The sequence below is a fragment of the Thamnophis sirtalis genome, unplaced genomic scaffold (assembly GCF_051295495.1).
Source record: "Thamnophis sirtalis isolate CommonGarterSnake01/CBP01778 unplaced genomic scaffold, rThaSir2_p1.2 scaffold_2, whole genome shotgun sequence".
Taxonomy (NCBI): domain Eukaryota; kingdom Metazoa; phylum Chordata; class Lepidosauria; order Squamata; family Natricidae; genus Thamnophis; species Thamnophis sirtalis.
Genome location: NW_028261382.1, coordinates 130,602,458 through 130,624,371, shown reverse-complemented (window position 1 = coordinate 130,624,371; position 21,914 = coordinate 130,602,458). Strand labels below are relative to the sequence as shown.

The 21,914-nt window shown below is 37.0% G+C and overlaps 1 protein-coding gene across 1 annotated transcript in view; it reads left to right on the top strand.

Moving 5' to 3' along the window:
* Window positions 1–209: 209 nt before the first annotated feature.
* STMN2 (stathmin 2) overlaps window positions 210–21,914 on the top strand; it is a 32,982-nt gene continuing 11,277 nt past the window's right edge. The window contains exon 1 of the mRNA XM_087706925.1: window positions 210–338. Coding sequence (XP_087563051.1) covers window positions 320–338 — 19 coding nt within the window. The 5' untranslated portion in view covers window positions 210–319. The remainder of the gene's footprint in view (window positions 339–21,914) is intronic.

Below are 21,914 nucleotides of genomic sequence, written 5' to 3'. Positions count from 1 at the left end.
TAAAGGGGGAACACAGCACTCCAGAGCCAATTTCCATTTCAAACTGCATTCTGGCACTTTGTACTCCAGCACCACAGGCAGATCAATATTTAATGCTCAGAGAATCTGTTTCTGCGGGAGTCATGTCAGGGGACCCCTCGAGCCAATCTGCTTAGGCTGAGGGGTGATAATTATTCATGGGCTCCTGCCTCTCGCTCCTTCTTGTGCTCAGCCCCGCTCTGCTGACTCAGTGCCTTAGTCTCCTCGCGCGCGCGCTCTCTCCACTGCTGTAGCTGGACCTCTTTGCCTTCGCAAGCTCGGAGCTTCTGTAGCACCTACAATGGCTAAAACTGCAATGGGTAAGGCAAACCGAGCGTTTCTTGAAGCCTCTTTCTCTCTCTTCAAGCCTTTCCCCCTTTCTGCTGTCCTTGGTGCTGCATTGTATTTCTAAAAGGGAGAAATATCATTATTATTATATTATATTATGATTGTGATTAGCCTGGGTTTTTCTAAAAGCCATATCGGGAGAAGGCTAAGCAGTCGTGATCTTAAGTCTATGCTTTACTTGAAGATTATTATTATTTTAATTTCAATCTTTTTTAATTCCCAAATCATTTCCTTGGGTGCCGTCCGACTTAAATCTTAGTCCTGTTTTTCTCCGATTTAACGTCGGATAAACCAGGATCCCTTTGGGGGCTTCAGAAAAATGCTCTTCTGGAGGACCCCTGTGGCAGCAGACGGGGGGGAAGGTAGAGCGAGAACTTATTGTGTCTTTGGGGCTGTCTCGTTTCTAGCTCCCCATTGCTCGCTCTGACCTCCGATTCTGCCAGTCGCTCGGGTCTCCGCCGCCTTTGCTCAGAAAACCAGGGCGAGCGACTTTTGCACCGGGTGTGCCGGGGGGAAGCCGGCCAGTCGTCTTTCCCTAGCCAACCCGCACGCCACGTGGATGCAATGAAGACAGACAACATTTCCTTTGGCGAGGGTTGTTGCAAGAGAGGTCGGGACCTGAATGTAGTAGGCGCGTTGCTTTCGAGCGCCTTTGTGCGGCGGGGTGGAAGGTGGAAGCGAGGCGTGCGTTTGTGTGGTACTTGAGCTGTGTGTCTGTGTGTGTGTGCACGCGAGCGCATTTGTTTTTCGGCAGCAAAGACAGGGCTGGGGCGGCGTTGGCAGGCAGGCTTTTGTGTAAGGCTAGGGCTGAGTCCGGGTGTTCCCGGTGAGGGCGCACCTGCAGAGTTGGACGCCACCCGTTCAGGCAGCCGAGCACAATGCAGACCGACCCCACCCATCTCGCCGCCGCCGCCGCCGGCGCGCCGCCGCCGCCTCGCAGGAGCCCCGGGGGAACTCGCCCCTCCCTTCTTTCTCTGTCCCCCCCCCCCCTCCGCGGGTAGCGAGAAAGACAAACGAAGGGAGCGGAGGACATGAAAGCAAACACTCCGCCTTCCCCTAGATGTCTTCCGTGGCACCGTCGCTGATTTTTCCCCCCGAATGCTCTTGATGGTTTGCTGCATCCATTGATGCCGGTGTGTGTTTGTGTGTGTGTGTGTGCGTGCCCTGAAGTAGGTCACTTAGATTAGCCTCCTCTTCCTCTTCTCTATACAGCAATCGCCTACTCATTACAATGCCTCCCGCGAGTTTGGTCTTATTTTGTCTGACTAGAGCAAAAGCTGGCGCGCCCCCGCCTCCTTCCCTTTATTATTTTTTTATTTTTCCATGCAGACTCAATAAACCTCCGCCACACCCCTGGACTGCACGCTCCCCGCCCTTTGCATCTTAGCAGGGAAAGGTTGCGGTGCGCCGGAGTGTTCTCCAGGAATCGGGACTGCAGTCCTGGGAGTGTCAAAATAATCCACTTTGCTTTCCCCATGGGGATCAAGATCCTACCTCGAATCCTCCGATTCAGCCGAGTTTTACAAAGTGCAAATGGCTGAAACGGCCTCTTCCCCCCCCCCTCCTCCCTCCAACCCCTTTCTCTTTATTTTTTTTATTTTTCCCTGAGTCTGCAATAAAGCCCGTGGAGAAAAGTGATACTGCAGTAAAGGGTGTGGTGATTCTCAGAAAGCACTGAGAAATGCACTGGCTACCATAACACCAAACACTTGGCAGACTTTTAAAAATAAAATAAAATTACACCCCTTCCTCCTTAAGCATTAAGAAAATAAAAGGAAAGTGATGTTATCTCAGAATACTAACTTACTAAGTTGGTCCACCCATAACTCATCAGGGCACGATTGAAGAAAACATCAGTTTTCCTGCACTTGCTTCCAGGAAACAAAAGCCTTGGCACAGATGATGTCCTCCTAGACGCATTCAGAATTGATCTGGATGCCCACAGTTCCCTTTCATTCAAAATTGCTCTGTTTTCCAACCTGGTGGAAGAGGGCTTTGTTATTCCTGAGGGTAGGGCATCAGACAGCTGCATATGCTAATACAAGCAGTCAGGAGCCATCAGGGTCTGGCCAGCCCCGCAGTGCTTGCTCACACCCATTCCCTTCCCTCCCCAATGCAGCAATCCGGAAATCAGTATTGATAATTTGGCCTCGTTGGTCAAAGACTGATCACTGCAAGAGGCCCCTTTTCTGAATTTGGGCACCATAGTTAAAAAGACTCCTGGAATACTGATGAGAGGCATCCAGAGGTCTACTGATTAATAGATCCAGTTATTCCGTCCTCTTGCTATTATATGTAAAAGCAGCCATTTGTCCCTTGGATAATTAATTGCATTTCATACAAACAACAGTTTCCATTTTTCCCCATTCCATTAATAACACTTCATTCTTTGGTCTCAACTGTGGGGAGGCTTCTTAGGGGGGAAAATCTTATTATCTAACTCATCTAAATCTGAAATAACTTTTTTTTCCTATTTACAAGCAACATTCAGCTGTTCCCTCTCTTTCATATAGGGATGACTAATGCTTTTTTCTTCCCTTGATGGTGGTTGGGTGGGTCTAGGACTTTTCTCCTGAAAAAGGATAAGGAAGAATCCGTTAAATTATAATTAAAATCTTTGGAAAATCTATTGGGATAAGAGCAAAGACGTGGTATTCAATCTAAGGCAACCGGATAATGAGTGTTAGGGATTAGACAAAACAGAGGGAGGTTGATTTTCATGAAGATGGAAGTCTGTAATTAATGCATCTAAAAGCAATTACTACAATAAACAAAATGTGCTTCTAGAAAAAATCGAGTAATGAACTGATAAAGAGATAGATATAGAATTTATAATAGATTTTACCTCATTCATGATGCAGGGCAACTGTTTGCCATGCCAGCTGTGTGATTTCTCACTTTTGCAATGAAATCCTCCAATGAATGAAAATGTTTTGGTGCATTATTCTTAAAGATGGAAATATTGTCCCCTGGAGCTATTTCGGTTAAAGCTATGTGTGTCCATGAAATGGGAATGCTTTGCTTGGAATCCGTGCAACAAACCATCATACTCCAGAAGTTCTGCTGAACCATTTCAGGTCAGTCATGGTTTGGTTAAACCAAAACCAGAACATCTCACTAGTTTCAGATTTCAGACAAAACAAAACCCAGATAAAGTGAGAATGGTAACGTCCTATGTGTCTTCTTTCTCTCCCATAATACTCAGTGCAGCATACTCCTATCTGTTCCTCACCTTTTTTTCTATCCCTCAGTCATTACCACCAGTGTCCCAGGGAATATATCACACATGCTTATTCATCCTCCACCACCCACCAATATCCTTAGCTTTCCTTCACTCTGCAACCACCATTTCTAGGCAGAACAAAACAGCCCTATTTCCTCCAATTCATGGATCAAAATTCCAGACACAGTTACATTGCAGTTTAGGCATGGACATCTCAACACTAAATTTTCCATGGAACAATTTGTGCAAAGAACTCTTGCACATCCCTAATATTTAAGTAGTGGGAGGGAAAGGACCTGTACATCCTTAGAGGCATTTCTTTGTGAAATAAAAGGGAGGAAGCATCTAATTAGAGCCAGATTTAGCTAACTTAACATTTTACTGCCAACAAAAGATTTGTTATAAAGTCTCTCAATTTAGCTATCAGTTACCTAGAATTACTTTGCACCTTCTTCAGGAGTGCTTGCTGGGTGGGCAAAATTGTGATTACTTCAAAAGCTCGTATCATGAAACATCAGTAACAGATGTTCAGAACCAGGTTGAATGAGATTCCCTTCTTCGAAAAAGTCATTTTTGATCTTCTAAGGCAGGTTAACCCATTGTTGTTTCAGCACCTTTTTATTAAGCAATAAAGAGAATGGGATAATGTGTCTGTATTGGTTAAATTGTGATGTTTTTATCTTTTGTTCATGTATATTTTTCACTATTGGAAACCTTTAAGGTTATGAAATGGGAGTTCCTATTTGAAAAAGGTTTTATGTGCCATGTTACATTTTGTTTCTGATTTTGGTCATTTGTATTATTGTTTTCCAATTTTTTGAGATCCTAATTGCATATTCATATTTTCTTCCAGACTGTCCTAATATATATAATAAACAAGCTCTAACAAAAATGCACTTTTATTTTCATCCACTGATGTACTGAAAAGAGGAGAGATTTAAATGTGTGCTTTACTTTTAATCAAAATAAACTAGATTTCAAAAGCTTGAGTCATTTGATAAAACATTTGGTGCTTTAGGGCAGAGCAATGAAGGTCCTCGACTCAATTTCACAGGGTCTTCCATCTAATTTCAAGAACCTTCTGCAGGTAGCTGGGTCCTCCAGCAATTTGAAAAGTATGATACCATAATTCAATCTCACTAGAAAACTATCAAATGGGCAAGGCTGATGTAATTACTGTTTTCCTATGCTGCTCTCTGAAATTCATATTTATAACATGTGATAAGTCTTAAAAATTATGACATTGATTTTGAAACATTTTGAAATTTCTTTCAGCTCTACATATAACTGAATTCTAATCTATAAGGCAACAAATTGATTGCATTTTTATCTTCCCATTTCTTCTAAACCACATAGGCATTATTTCCACTGTGATTTATAGTAGACCACATTGCTATAGCAATGGATATCAAATGTTTGTTTAACCCCAGATCTACTCCAATTGCATGAAGGGGCTGGATTTAAATTTAACAACTACAGAAAGCGTATCCCAGAGATCACAAACCATTCTCAAGCAGGATACCCCCATATTTTTTTCTTTCTCCTCAGAGAAGCTCACTTTAGAACAAGGCAAAGCAGGAGGCCTTGCAGGAAGTGAAGGCACCAGTTACAGTTATGCTCTGTTCAGGTCACCTCATTGACATTGAGAAAATTTTTCAACAGAAAATAAAATAATTGATCAGTGCTGGTAAATTAAATCTAAACTATCCCAATGTAAAATCAAAGCAATCACCCACCAAAGAAAAATATGCTGACATATTGTTATAATAAATCAGATATGCTTTCTACTTCTTTCAAATTGCCACTCCTTCCCGTTTTCAAACATATAAAAAGCATATTGATTGCTTTTAAAAGAGTCCAAATGATTATTTAATAAAACCTTAGTTGTTCACATTATCAATTATCCAATCACAATAACAATAAAGCTTGGTCAGGAGTATTTCCTTAGAGTCCTATAATTAAGAGTCTTTTCCCTGAAATGTTTCAGACAGAAAGTATATTTTTCCCAGTAAGCCTTGCTTCAGTTTTAAATCCAAAAGAACATAATAGTTGGAGAGCATGTGAATAAAGGGAGGTTTGGTGCCCATTCACTCATATTTACATTAGATCCATCCTAAATACTTCATAAGCAATAAATAATTTTATTGACCTTTTGCAATTTAGCATTTAAGAATTTTTAAAAAGCTGACTGAGGTGGGGATTTTACAGGACTTAAAGTTCTACATGTTGACAAACATCTGGTTGAGGAAGTTGACACAGATTCAACTTTTGAGGAATAATCTCATATCTACAAATTTTATTGGTAATAAAATCTCTCAAGCTACAGTTATATGGTTGTAAATATACATGTAAATTCTTTCAAAAGATAATTAGCTTGGCAATCCATTATTTTATTTATTTCTTAGAGTTGTGTGTTTCTTTCCTTCAGGAACTCAAGGTGGCATACTGAACACCCTGTTTCCCTGAAAATAAGACCTCTCTGGATAATAAGCCCAATTGGGCTTTTGAGTGCATGCGCTAAAATAAGCCCTCCCCAAAAAATAAGCCCTTCCTGAAAATATTGCAACACAACAGCAGCCCTGAGGTGATCATACTCACCGCCTTCTGCACCTCAAAAATAATAAGATCTCACCGAAAATAAGGCTAAGCGCTTATTTTGGGGGTCAAAAGAAAACAAAACCATATCTTATTTTTGGGGAAACAAGGTACCTCCTTCTCCACTTTTCCTTCACAGCAACATGCCACAGCATTGGATTGTGACCTCCCATAATGGGAATAGATTTGTACCTGAGGTTCCACAATCCTAATTTAACATCTTAGCCATTTCATATTAGCTGTTCCTCAATCTCACCCCATAATATACTAAGAACTACAAGTAGTAAGTTTATTCAATAAGAATTAATTGTTAATTAATTTGACATTTATTCATTAGGCAATCATTACAATTATTTATTAAAATAGAACCTACTATATTATTAATAATAATTATAAATATAATTGTTCATTATTCATTAATAATATAGCCTCCTCTTTATACAGTGGGCAGAATATACTCTCCAGATGCTGGTTTATAACAATCCAATAGCTACATTCCATAATGTTCTTTTCATTTTATGCGCAAGGAGTTATATATTGTTTCTTCTTGTGTGAAAGAGAAAATGCAGAAAAAGATATCACTTCTATTTTATTTTACTTCCTTGGTTTCTCTCCAAAGCATATAAGAAATGCTAATGACATAAAATGTTTACAATTTTGTTAGAATAGGGTGGATAGGAGCCAGACCTAACAATAGAAGAAGGGCTATGTGGAGGAAGTTATACAGAAAGGATAGGATTATGCCCCTTCTGTAGGTTTATGTATTTATTTACATATCTTTAAATGTATGCCTGCTCAACACACAACTATAGGAAACCACTAATAAGAAAACAAATTAAAATCATTTAAAAACCATTCCACATGCACAGAGCAAGTCAACCAACATATAAACAAAAAATGAGGATGGCCACATCCTACAATGTAGCCAAATACCAGGAGAAGAACCAGGTGTTTACAATAGGCCAACAAAGACAATGATATCTAAATTTCAAGCAGTATGGTTTTACATACACCATGACAAGAGAGGACCCACAGCTTGGATCCTATTAACATCTTTGTGTAATATAAAGGATGTGTACTGCATCCATCCTGGCTCATGGGATGAGCAAAAATTATTATAACAGGCCATAACCTGGTCCCATATCATAAACAGTTTAAAAGGTGATAATCGGCATCTTAAATTGCACCAGGAAACTCACCAGGAGCCAATTCATAGTTATAGGAGTTACACATACCAAGAAAGGCTACTCATGCTGCTGCCTTCTGGAACATGATTTGTTTTCCTAATCACTTTCATGGGCAGTCCAATGTAAAAGACATTGATGAAACCAGATGAAAGGTGGCTAAAACATGAGTGACACTGATTAGGATCTCCTGGCAACTAGCATACAAAATGGACTTGGACAAATACCCCTCCTATTAATAGCTACCATCTGTTTTTGTGTAGGAATTGGGAGTCTAGAAAGACTCCTAAATTGTGCATCAACTCTCGTGGGAAGTACAGTTCCATCCAAAACCAAAGATAAGTTTCTGTAATTCTATAGATTGGTCCATAAGAATTAGAAGATTGATCATACTGAAGGCCACTGAGAGATTCAAGAGAGATCCTCCTCCACCACCCCAGTTCCTGCAGAAATGATCAACCAATATGCCAATGGCAGTGCAATAACAAGGTCTGAATCCTAACTGAAAGAGCCCAGATAATCCAATTGTTTAAGTAGCATGAAGGTTTTCTGGATCGTTTTTTCTCCCAAGGGTTGGGGAGATTATCGTGTTTGTGTTTTAATTGTTTTAGGATTTATTCTAAATGTTTAATTTTTGACAATTGTGTCTAAGAAATCTATCAAAACAGAGAGGAATCCATGGGATTTAGAAGCTTTGAGGTTTCATGATGTTCAATCTAAAGCAAAGCACATTAAGAGCTGCATTATTCTATAGGCCTGATCTAAGATATTCATTTTTAGATGAATCTTCTGTATAAAATATTTCATTAGGGTATCTTTTATATAGAAAGAATAAAAAAGAGGGTTTCAAAAATGCAATAAAAGGGGGGCATCAAGGAATAGAGAATCATTTCACTATCTTTACTGAAAATACACTCTTTCCTGCAACCTGGTGGTGTTCATTTTCAAGTGGTTGTTTGTTTGTTTGGATTTTTTTTAAAAGATAAAATGGAATGTTAAAGACCATCCTGGAGGATTAATGAAAATAGGCAAACAACTTCAGCAGTTTGCTTCCTGATGAATGGATTCCTTGGGACTAGCCTTGGCTAGTATCACAAGCTATTTTGTGACAGAATGGGACAACTTGCCATGGCCAACTTGCCATGGCCACTTTCCACAGCCGTGGCAAATTGTCCTAGACCCATTTTGTGAATAGGAAGTCTCTACTTATCCAGCCTCTGCAGATATTTTATTAATGTCTGCTAGATATGTCAAAGTTTGAATCTAGATCATTCCTCATTAAAGCAATGTAAATTGACCTTTTTCACTTCAGGATTACATGCTAAACTTGGTAGATTTATGCCTCCATTTATAGCATTTCTAAAAAAACTGTCCAAGAGATGTAATAATGGCACCTTTTTATTTTCTTGTTCCATTTTATTTACCAATAAAGCCTGAGAAGCAAGCACTTTTATATATTTTTGTCTTACCAAGATATAGACTGATATTCTTGTAATGAAAAACCATTCTGGAAAAAAAATCAGTTTGAACAAAGTGTATCCATTTGTATTCATTTATTCCTTGTCATCCTTAGTATGAGCATGTGTCCCTATAGAAACCAATATTTCTGTCTTATTGCTTTAAATTGTTTATTAAAGTAGAAAGGAGAGCCAGTTTAATGCAATGACAAGGGCATCAGACTGGAAACTGGGAAACTGAGTTGTGGATCTGCTACAGCTGGGTAACCTTGACCCAGTTACTCTCTCTCATCCTTAGGAAAGAGGCAATGGCAAAACACTTCAGACATCTTGCCAAGAAAACTGCAGTCATTGGTTAAGCCAGTCTCCAGGAGTCCACATTGATTCAAAGGCATGGGGAGAGGGGGGGAGGGAGGAGGAAGAAGAGACAGAGACAGAGAGAGTGAGAGAGACAGAGAGAACAGTCCAGATGAATACAGTATGAATGTGTATTGAATAAACAATACAGAGCCAGATTTTATATTCAGTACATATATCTAAATTGTATATCATTCATGTGTGTGTGTGTGTGTGTGTGTGTGTGTGTGTGTGTGTGTATGTATGTATAGATATAGATAGATATAGATATAGATATAGATATAGATATAGATATATATGTTGTATTTGTGCTGATAAATAAGTGAGCAGTTAGCTTCCTCCCATATTTGGGCATACCAGGGGTTGTGACACTAATTACATATATATATATATATATATATATATATATATATATATATATATATATATATATATATATATATATATATATATATATATATATATATATATATATATATATATATGCACATACACACACACACACACCTCTACTATCATTATCCAGCTTCAGATTTAAGTCAAATTGTTCTGCTGATGATCTCTGAAATTTAATTCTCCTATAATGTACAGTAATGCTAAAGTACAAAGTGTTATACACCTACTCAATAATTTATGCATCACAGCTTCAGGCTGAACTTACAACCTTTCTAAGAAACCATATTTTGGTGAAGTGGAGAATTATAATGATAAGCTTTGTCTGCTATTTGCATATGAAATCCAGAAGCCCACACTTATTTCCTACCTCAAAGAGGTTTAAGGCTGATAAGACATGTTTTGTTAGGGTATCCCAAGGCAATCCAGAAACAAAACCAGGATTCTTTTTCATCTCTGCTGGTGCCATTTCTTACTCATCATCATTATTATGCTATTGTGTCAGAAGATAATAGAATCTGAAAGCAGAACAATGGCATGGATCATGAATATTTTTTAATTTAGTATTCACACAGCATACTAAAAATGTCACTGGAATAGAATATCATACTGTGGGATTTATTTTATAAGGAGATCTTTAATACTGCTGTGAAACAGGTGTTTAGTTTATTTATTTCAGTTAGTCTGCAAAGCAGGAGTGTCCACAGGGGTGATCAAATATGTCAACCTGGCAGTTCTATCTATTCTACTTGTGATGTGTGTTGCTCTGCCTGTCATTTTACATTGGAATTACTATCTTGACTTTTTTGGACAATTCCCTACAGACACCCTTCTGATTGTGAATTCTCTCTCACAAAAAATCATGGATAAGTTACCATACACAAGCTTTCACCAGCACGACTACATTCATTCCGTAAGTGAGGTCAGTTCCATGGTCTATGCAAAGAGATTGCCCAAACCACTACTTCATAATACAAATTTTCAGAGATGGGGTATGCCTGCACGTAGACCCCTTAATTGTCTCTTTGTCAATTTTGTTGTGTGCCAACTGCATGTCTTGGAGTCTTTGTGCTCTCTGAGCTTGGTGCTTTTCTTACAGAAGTTTCATTATCAAACTAAGAACATCAACAACAACAATACAACAGCAACATCAGTGTGCATAAGCCAGTCTTCCCCAACTTGGCAAGTTCTGGTTCAATGGACTTAAATGCTATAAACTGCAATCATCGTAATATTTGATCATCTTTGGCTACAAATTAGGGACGTTGAAGGCAATCTGGACCTTTTTGATCTTAATATTGCCTACTTGCCAATTATCATTGCAATTATCATTGCCTGAAGAGTAAAGATAGGGAATTACTGAACTGTTACTTTTCTTTAGAGATACATTCCTCTTTGCCAAAAAAGGTTATATAAAATAGCTTTTTACCTGGTGGTGAATCAGAGCATTTTTCTATATGTACAGTTGGTAGTTTTCAGTTATCCTATGATTAGAACTCTGTAATCTGAAAATTCTCAGTGCTGCCACCTGAAACTTCACAAATTGTTAACAAACAAACGAGATGAAATATTGGTTATTAAGAATCCAAGCATTCTCCCTCTACTACAGCTACCTTTGTCTTTAATTTGACAAGCATTGCATCCTTTAAACTGAGCTGTCAATTACAAGTTGACTAAACCATTTGAGAAACAGTGACTAAAGAAATTAGTCAAGAGATTGCTCAATAATGTGATACAGACTGGCTGTTGGATGAATATATTCCCATAAGAAACAGTGTCAAACATGTGTGCATTTTGCTTTACCCTGTGTAGAACAAGGACTACTTTGAAATCTGGTTTAAAAAAAATATGACAAAGAACTTCAAGAGGAAGCTTCAGAAGTTGCATTTTGAGAAAAAGAAACAAAATCCTATTGGAAGCCAAAGACAAGATAGTTATTGAAAAAACTTAAAACACTTCAGAGGATTTGTTCTTTCTTAAGGGGCAGTCCGACTCATAAATGGCCAGTGTTTTGTATAGTACTCTTCTCAACTTAAATAATATGTGCATATACAAAAGTAAGATAAATGTACTTAAAAATGAATGATAATTATTCCCTTGATATTTTGATGACAAAAGGGCAATATTCTGGAGAGCTTGAACTACTTTGCGATTTAAAACCAATTTCATTTATACAATTCCATTTGTTAAAATAAAATGAGTTACAGAAAATCTGCTTACAGTCTCCTAGTATGTAATGTGACAGGCACATTAACTAATACCAGTTAATGTGTCAGTTTTGCTTTTTCAATAGTGCTTTTATTTTAATAGTGCATATATTTACATTTAATAGTGGAAATTGTTATGGGGTTATAATATATGAGGAAAAAACTGTATACATTATGAATATTTTGGAATCTGGATTTGAAGGGAAAGGATATAAATGTTCAGGCCAATTTTTTGAATGGATACAGCATTGGTAATTTTCCTGGATGACCTGCATTTGGACCTAATGGAGGAAGTGTCCCCCCCCCCTTGTCTTTTCAGATCCCTCAACAGTTCTTGATACCATCAACCATGGTATGGTACTTTTGGGCCACCTATGAGGATTGTTGGTTGGAGTTATTTTCTTACAAGGGTTCAAATACTTCCTTAATGAGTAGTTATGATATGTTTTGGTAGTGGAAAAATCTCAGCCTGATTGCTCCTGACTTGTATGGTGTTACAGACAGTGGTGTATTAACCATTAAATAGACTAAGCACGTGCTTAGCACGTGCTTAGGGCACCAGGCCCAAAGGGAGCACCACAAAGCTGAGAAAGAAAAAAAATCAATGAAAATTTATACAAAGTAGGGGCACCAAGATTTGTCGGTGCTTAGGGCACCAGTGAGCCTTAATCCACCACTGGTTATAGAAGTCTTTTGTCTGCTTTTTAAACTCTATACAAAGCTGCTGAAAGAGGCCATTTAATAGTTCAAGGTGTGGTATTATCAATAATATCCAATAGCACATCAGCACTCTAGGCTGTGGTGATACTGTCAACTCTTCTCCCAGAGCTTAGAGGCTGTCAGAGTCTTGTTGGAAGACAACAGATTGAAATCAGAGTTGATGCTAATATATCAGGATCTTTGGTGACCACCTGATTGACTGTTTTTCAATAACTTAAAATACCAGGATCAGTGAAAGCACTTCCATCCAGACTTAACCCAAAGACAGTAGGTGGTCCTGCAGTAATCAATGTTTTTTTAGACTAATTTCTTTCACAGAAAAGACAAGATTCATAAATATGTACATTATTGAATTTTTGAAAGAGGGTGGGATTGAACAGGGTAATAAATATTTAAAGCCCTTAATTTGTTAGAAACTTGAATCATTAACATTTAAAAACGAGGAATTATTTTCTTCTTCAATAGACTCTTTCATGGGAACATAGATACATATTCATTATACATACTGCATATAGAAAAAAAAGAATTCTTGATTCCACACACTTATTTGGAATTAAAGACAAGACATTTCTTTGAAACTTATTCATCCCTTAGAAGTTCTTATCATTCTGGAAAATGATTTTTTTTAAATTCCCAACTGTCAGGTATGTGAAGTTTGAGAACACATGAGTGCAAGAAGACAACATTAGATAGACTAGGGACATCCGATCTAAGCCCCAGAGCTCACTGTAACAGCATTCCCCAAAAAGCATCAAGAGTTGTTAACCTAATTTTGCAAAGCTTCTTCTCTGGTAACATTATATTGCAAACTATAGCATACAAAACTTTTGCCAGACTTATTCTCAAATATAGCTCATCTGCCTGGAATCCACACTGTATATGGGACATTAATACAATTGAACGAGTCCAGAGATATTTCACGAGAAGACTACTCCACTACTCATAATAGAATACCTCATGCCACCAGGCTTGAAATTTCGGGCTTGGACAACTTAGAACTACGCCAATTGAGGTCTGACCTAAGCATAGTACACAAAATTATCCGCTACAGCATCCTATCTGTCAATGACTACTTCAGCTTCAACCACAATAATACACAGCAAACAAAAGATGCAAACTCAAGTTAAACTACTCCAAACTTGATTGCAGAAAATATGACTTCAGCAACAGAGTGGTCAATGCCTGGAATGCACTACATGACTCCAATTTCAAACCCCCATAACTTTACATCTTCAAACCCCCATAACTTTAAACTTAAACTGTCTAGCATGGACCTCACCCCTTTCCTAAGAGGTCTGTAAGGGGACATGCATAAGCGCACCAGCATGCCTACCATCCCTGTCCTATTTTCCCCATTTATTTGTACCTATTTCCTGTGTTCATGTCAATGTTTATACTTATACCTGTTATCTCCTACATGTTTGACAAACTAAGTAAATTAAATCTGTGTAATGGAGTACCAAAAAAATTACCATATGATCAAATCCCTATCACTTTTCAATATGCATGGTAGACATAAAGAAAAAATAGGGCTTCAATTTCATGGTCATGGACCTAAACTTTACTTTCTTAATATCCCTGTGCAATCAGCCTCTATTTTGCCTTGTTAACTTTCCTCTCTGTTTGACATTGCTGAAGGTTTTGTTAAATCAACAAACAATGAAGAATTATTTATCCTTACCCATCAATAGAATGCCTATTTTTATTTTAGATTTTAGGGGGGCTTTAGAAAGAAGGTAGAACCCAGTACATACATATGTTTGTGGCCATTGTACTTATCTCTCTTTTTGTTGTTGTTAAAAGAGGGTCAGCTGAATCCAACCTTATTAACTTAATGAATACCCCTAACAGTCTCTTCAACAATGAAAGAGAAAACAGGCTATAAACTGCCAGCGTGGTTAGAATAAAACTAAAAGCACCCTGCATAGCCAGATCACTTAACCTTCAAACTTTATGAGACTGCTCTTGGTAATGAAATCACTGAAAGATCAATGTAAATACATTTATGGGAGGCTAAAAGAAATACAACCTTTCGGTGGCCTGCATTTCATGCTTCATAAGAATTCAATCTCATTGTTTCCTTTGTGGTGTCTCTCACAAAACAGAACATTCATCTGGAATGCAAACACATATGGAAAGGTTGCTTAAAGGACAACAATAAAACAAACTAATACAATAGAAGCAGAGGAAGAAACAGACTAGATCATTGAAAATCAAAGGCCAATGATGGCTTTTTTAAATTTTACTTTAAAAGATTGATGTTATAATCATCACTGATGTCATTTGTTTATGTATCTCTTAGATTAAACTCTGTATACATACATACACACACACACACACACACACACACACACACACACACACACACATTTAAAAGATATCAGACCAGAATCTCTTGAAGAATATTTTAATATTCTTGTTTGAAGGAAAAATCAATGTAACTCAATATATTCATTTTCTTTAATGAATTGATTGTTTTTATATTTGATACTTATATACTTTTTCTTGATTTTCCTTTTTCTTAGCCAGGATAGGTGATAACATGTAGACTTATCTGGGCTTCATGAGCTATTTGGTTGGAAGATGCCCAGGGAATTGAATGGTTGCACGTTAACTGAAAAGTCCATGGAAATTATTTTCGTACTACTGCAAAGAAAATAGTGTGATATTCACCTTATATTTAAACATGAGTCAAGCACCGATCAAGTCTTTCTGTACTTTGACTTTTACCTAATGCATTTTACCTTTGTTGAAGTGATCTTTTATAATAATTAATGAATACTGAGGTTTAAACTAAAGTTTAATATAAACTCTAAAAATTAGAGTACATTTGTTTTATTTTAATGTTAAAGTAAGGTATTTTGAATATGTATTACCTCCAAATTGGTGGAATGCTAACAACACAGTATTGACTAGCAAATTGATCTCTAGGTATAGAATAATGTATGCTTGGTGTAAATCTAGATTTTAGTTATGTTTGTGAAATATTGCCCCATGACTGGTGTTGTCCTTACTGTTAGCAGAGAATATTTCATATGATGCAGGTACATCTGATAACTTAATCTACACCTTTTATCACAGAAAGTGATAATGTGAAAGATTCAATTATCCAAAAGCCTCCATTGACCAAAGTCAAGATATCTGCAGAGATCAATATTTACCAATAAAGGAGAATATTTGTAATTCAAGATTGAAATGAAGGGTCCTTGCTATTCTCTGGGCTTGGTTGTTTTCTTGCAGATTATGTTACCTAGACTAGCACTGAAGATATTACCAAGTTTAGGTAATGAAACATCTGTAAGAAAATGACCACATTCAGTGAGCACCAAGAACTCCTCAGATCAATATTTATGGCCAACCTGATATCAAGAATACAACTTACAATTATAAAGAATAAATGAGGGATACTATGAATTAATTGAATGAAATTAAAGAAATAAAAATATGTTTGAGGTTGGTAAACTAAAAGAAAGAAAGGAAATAAATAGAGCTAAAAGAAGATTGGATTATGAATCCATGAAAAGATGTGCCAGTGTAGATTTAATTCTAAGAGCTAACATGGATGTCCGAATATCTGAATCAGAGTCGTGGGTTTTTCTGCATGCATATCAAAATAGAAATCTATTGTGATGATAATAGACAAAATAGTATGAGTTTTGAGAAAGAACTGCAACATTCTGAATAAATGTGATCTGGGGAATTATTCTGTTAAATTGGGTGAGGGTGAGATGAGAGAAGACAAAATAAATTGGATATTCAGAGACTATTCATTCAAGAATGAAGGAGAATGTGGACTACTTAGTGAGTATCTGCTTAAAAAAATAAAGAATGTGTTTCAGATAAGTATAATTTTATTCATATACAGAGATGGCAAAGAAATTAATCAAAAAGCAAAACTGATTAATATTTTTATGATAAAAAAATAAGAGAACCATGCTGAAAAAAGGATGATATGAGATTCATTTTGGATAGAGCCAAAAGTGAATTGAAAAAAAAATAGATATGGAACCAACAAACTAGTGAAAGAAATTAATGTGAAAGTAGCGTGATTGCTGAATGATTAGATATGAAGCCTTTATGAAAGCAATATTAAATGATAGATTAATCCTTCAAAAGAAAGAATGATACATGAATATAAGCAACAAGAGTGCAGAAGCACTTGGAACAAAGAGTGAAGAATTATGTTATAGAATGCCACAGAGGTGTCCATAGTCACACTAATGAGAAAAAGATGCTTGGAGGAAGGAACAGTTGAAAGAGGTTGAGGGTAAGAAAAAATGATATAGAATAATTTTTGAAAAGAAACAGGATGGAAAGAAAGGTACTTCATAATATGCATAGAAAGTAAAAGATGGATACATAGCATGTACTTAAAGATAGAAGGGGTGGTTAAAATTAAATAAAACAGAATAATTCTGAAATATAGATTTAAAATATCCTGGGACTGGGTAAAGAGGACTGAACTAGAGCCCTCCAGAAGAATCACAGTTATTTTAAATTATAAAGGGGATTAAATGATTTGAGACTAAATTAAATTGAGGCGTTGTTAGAAGGAGAAAGCATATGATAACATAAATTTGTTTTAGAACAATTCTGAGTATGATAACATATGTAGGATAAAAATAAAACATAAGTGTGAATAATGTTTAGTGAATGCGTGTCTGGGGATGTGAATGTTCATGTACATTTGTATGCAGATGATGGTGTGCTATTGACTGAGAATCTAAATAATTTGCAACAAATGTTAGATTGCCTGATGCATGGATGAGCATGGATCTGAAAATTAATGTAGTTGTATTTGACAAAAACATGAAATGAACAATTTTAGTGGCTAAAAACTAGAGGGGGAGGGGAATGATGATGATGATATCACCTTGGTAGAATTTTGGGAAATAAGAGGAGGACATTTTAAGAGAGAAAGGTACTGGTTGTATATGGTCTGTGTGACGAATGAATGATTGTGGAAAGGAGAAAGGAGAAAGCTGAGTGCAAAAATGTGCTTCTCCCCAATTTTGAAAGGTAAGAATGTTAGATGACATATAAATTGAATAATGTGATAATGAGGTACTTAAGAAGTATGTATAGTAACATAAGTAGAGATTGGATCAAGAATAAATGGATGGTTAAGAAAAGGGTTACACTAAGGCAGTTTGATTATGTGGAGAGAATAAATCCCAACACAAATATGTGAAATAACAGTGATTGTGTCAAGAGGAAGCAGAAGATGGGAAAAGTCATGTTTGAATTGGGTTCACATGATAAGAGCGGCGATGGCATAGTGCTTACAATGCAGTACTGCAGACTACTTCTACTCACTGCTGCAATTTGGTAGATCAAATCTCACCAGGCTCAAGGTTGACCCAACCTTCCATCCTTCCGAGGTGGGTAAAAATGAGAACCTAGATTTTGGGGGTAATATATATATATATATTCATAATAATATTATAATAGATATATGAATAATAATAATGAATAATAATAATGAAGAAAGATATATGAAGCGACATATACGGTAAGTCTAAGTGCTATTCTCAAAAAGAAAGTGAGAAATCTAAAGAATAAAAGGGAATGTATGAAGGATATTATGAATGAGAGCACAGAAGCTTTAAAAGGACAAAAAGATGTGGAGAAGTCTAATGAATAGCTTTTTCCTTTCCTCTCCTCTCATTTCCTTTCCTTCATTTTGCATAGCATTGTAAAAGGAATGGCATGATAGATATTTAAGTCTATGGATTTAATGCATGTATTTATGTTTAAATGTACAATCTAATTCATTACTTGTTTTGAAGGGCAAAATAAATCTCTAAAATTAAAATAAGTGGGGTGGGGGAAATGAATATAATTTTGTTGGCCAAACAAGAAATAGAACAAACAATTTATGGCCATAAGAGTTGTAGAGGCTCAGCTGATCTTATGAAGTGGCTGGACTAGTGTAATTGCAGCCAACCTATCACATCCTTTCCTCTGAAGGTCTGGAAAAAGTTCTGTAGCACTCAATTCTTGTAGCACAGGAAACAGGATCATCCACCAAGGAAGAATCAAAACATAGAAGCAAGCAGTCACAGCAACACAATCAAAGCCATGGGCCTTTTTATGGGCATGGAATATTAATGCATATATGAAAGGGGTAAGGTTTGATTGCGTGGTTACAACCACCATCTTGACTTTTTGACTATTCCATAGATGCACCTGAGCAGAACTTTAATTGTCTATCTGTAGCAACTGTGCAAAACCTCAAGCCACTATGGGAAAAACAGAGATATAGACCAGTTCTCATGTTGTAGAGCACTAAATCCCATATCTTCCATTTCTGTTGGTTTTGTGTGAATAATTAGGAGACTAGACATTCTGGTTTTTCTGGGTTAGTCCCAGTTTTAGATGAGGTATCCTAAACATGGAAAATAAGTCAATTTACAGGGGCCAATCCACCTGGCTGGCAGCTGTAGCCCAGGTCTGCATTTGCTGCTCATTTTGTTTGCATGATATCTTGAGTTCTTAAAATAGATGATCAGGCTATTTGACAGTAGCAGCCTGGAAATATTGAAATACCTCCTGGAAGAATGGAAAATGGGGATGGAAAATAATTTCTGCTTTATGCTCCATTTTCTGACTGATAGATAAAGGGAGTGTCTTATTGGATACTAGATTTGGTCTGCAGCAGTTCATACAGCCACTGCCCTACAGTGGCCATTGGAATGTAAGCACCCCTGATTTGGTTGCAGGAGCCTGTTGTTTGTTTGTGGTTTTATCACAAAGTAAAAGTGCAATAGTGAGCACAAAGTATCTACAATTAATGAAAGACGCTTCTTGACAACAATAATAAAAAAACATTGCAAACATTTAGGTCCAATTAAGGTGGGAGGTGGGATTTCTCTCTGAAACTTTTATTTGGGTTAGTAAAAGTATACAAATTAATACATCCATCACCTCATGAATTATGCAATTTTCTCAACTAGTGCTAATTGTGGAAGAAGATATAATCAGACCTCTTTAGAAAATCTGAGCTATCATGAGTCTCTGAATAGCAAATATGATTAATAAAGAAAACAAATAAATAATGCATCTTTCAAATGAGCATAGATTCCATTCCTTTGCATAAAAGAATGTGAGCATTATCTGACTTCTTCTAATGAAACCATTCAGTGATCTCAGTCACTGAGAAAACAATCTTCTCCAGTAGGAAAACAATTTTTTCTCATTCAAGCTGGGTGGAAACTCTTCAAGTGACCACATTCTGTAAACTAGTAGATTGAAAATAGTTAGCAGGCCCCCCTTTAGTGCCTTCTATATTTTCTCCTATATTTTAATAATTAAAGTATTATCTTTAAAAAATTTAAAATATTAAGCAGCAGTGAAGCCAGACATGGCTGGTGAATTTAGTAACAATGGCAAAGGCTTCATTTCAACTGTTTTGGATGGCACTCAGTATGCTACTGAAGAAAAATGTTAAGATCTTTTGGAATACTAATAGTGTTTAAGATGTGGCTAATTAAAATCAGGATATCCTGCTACTGAGGTGTACATACAAGAAAACACAATTTAAAGATGCAAAGATATAAATGCAGATGGAAGATGAAATAAACATGGGAAAGCTCAATGGAAGATAAATGAATGAAATTAGCATTTTAGGCATCAGAGAATTGCAATGCTGTTGAATTGGCCATGTTCAGCCAGAGGATTATGCTGTTTACAACTAAAGACAAAAAAAAGGAAAGAAATGGTGCTGTTTTTCATAATCATAAAAAATATAGCAAGGACAGTACTAGGCTACAGTACAGTTAACGACCAACAAACACAATTTTTACCTCATGGAGAATCCTGTCATTTGGCGATTATCCAAGTTTATGCTCCAAACAGTGATGAAGAAGAACAAGTTGATAATTTTGTAATTAACTTCAATCTGAAACCAACAAAATATGCAAGCAAAATGTGCCAAACCTTACCGGAGACTTGGAAGCCAAAGTTGGAAATAGTAAGGAGGACAACATAGCCGGACTGAACCGAAGCAAGAGAAAGACTTATCCCTTTCTGCCAATTCAACTATTTGTTTTATAACTAACACATACTTCAAACAACCAAAGTGATGCCTTTATACCTGCACAGAAGGTATGCATAGAACCCTCTCTGTGGGCACAGGCGTTGTTGCCAGCTGCTCTTTCAGGGTCCGGTGTGCATGCACGCAACGGAACCTGGAAGAGCAGCTGGCCGCTGCACGCATGCACACTGGCCAGCTGCTCTCTTCTGGGATCCAGCTCTTTTGCGCGTGTTTTCTGTACTCGGTGCAAAAAAAGTTATCCATCACTGCTATTTACTGTACATAGATATCACAAGACAGAGTGTGCAGAAGCTGATATATTATTAGTACAAGAAGGCAGAAGAGCTTTGGGGGGGAGGGGTGTACACCTATTTTTTTATATCTCTGATGCCACAATAATTATTAATGTCTTTATATGTGTAACTGAACATGTATTTGAACTTCCCCATGTTATAGCTGAGAGGAATTTCTGAAACACTTTCTCATACAGCAGGAAAGGAGTGATAAAATTCTCTCAAAATAAAAATTAATCAGAAATACATACCCAATGTAATTATTTGCATATCAAACAAAGCATATTACTTGTGCCTGGCTACATGCAGATATGATATGGATGTAATTTCATGTTCCACAAAATAGGTAGTGAAGAGCTGGAAGCCACTTCTCATCTGGGAAGAAAACTTCATGTGCATAAGCTACTTTTAAATAATCATTAGGTATTTCATTTCTTCCTGTGTTCTCAGTAGACAGCTAGAGAAATACGGCTTCAGAGAAATCTGTGTGAGAGAGTGAGGCTGAAGTAAGGCTTAATTCCCTTAGTCCACCAGAAGCTTTCTGTTTGTGTGGGTCAATTGAAGTCTTCTGTTTTCTCTCTCCTGTCTCTGGAAATATTAGCAGCTTGTCGTCTCAAATATAAAACAACTATATGACAGTGAATAGGAGCTGAGCCAGACAAGTCACCTGTCTGAGTGAAAGGCCAAAAGGCATTCCTTCCTCTGAATTTCCTTTAAAGCTGGCAACCAGGGTAGCTCAGGGCATTTTTGACACTACTTTGGAAGACTAAAGAGAAATAATATGGCAAACAGTTGTGACACAGAGATCCAGGGCTTTGTTTCAATTATTGGCTTCCTTCCATCATAACATTTGCTAGCTGGAGAACTTAACTCAATGTCGGTAATGGTAGAGGTGAACCTACAAAAGAAAGATTTACCCTTGTTTACTGCTGTGGACTTGAAATGAGGATGTGTGTGTGGGAATGTAGCAGAAAGAGCAGATATGGCCAACTATCTGGTAAACTCGTAAGATTCATTTTTCTTGCCATGTGCATTTATATATCTGAACTAGACTGTGTTGTTTCTCGGTGTAAAATAATATATG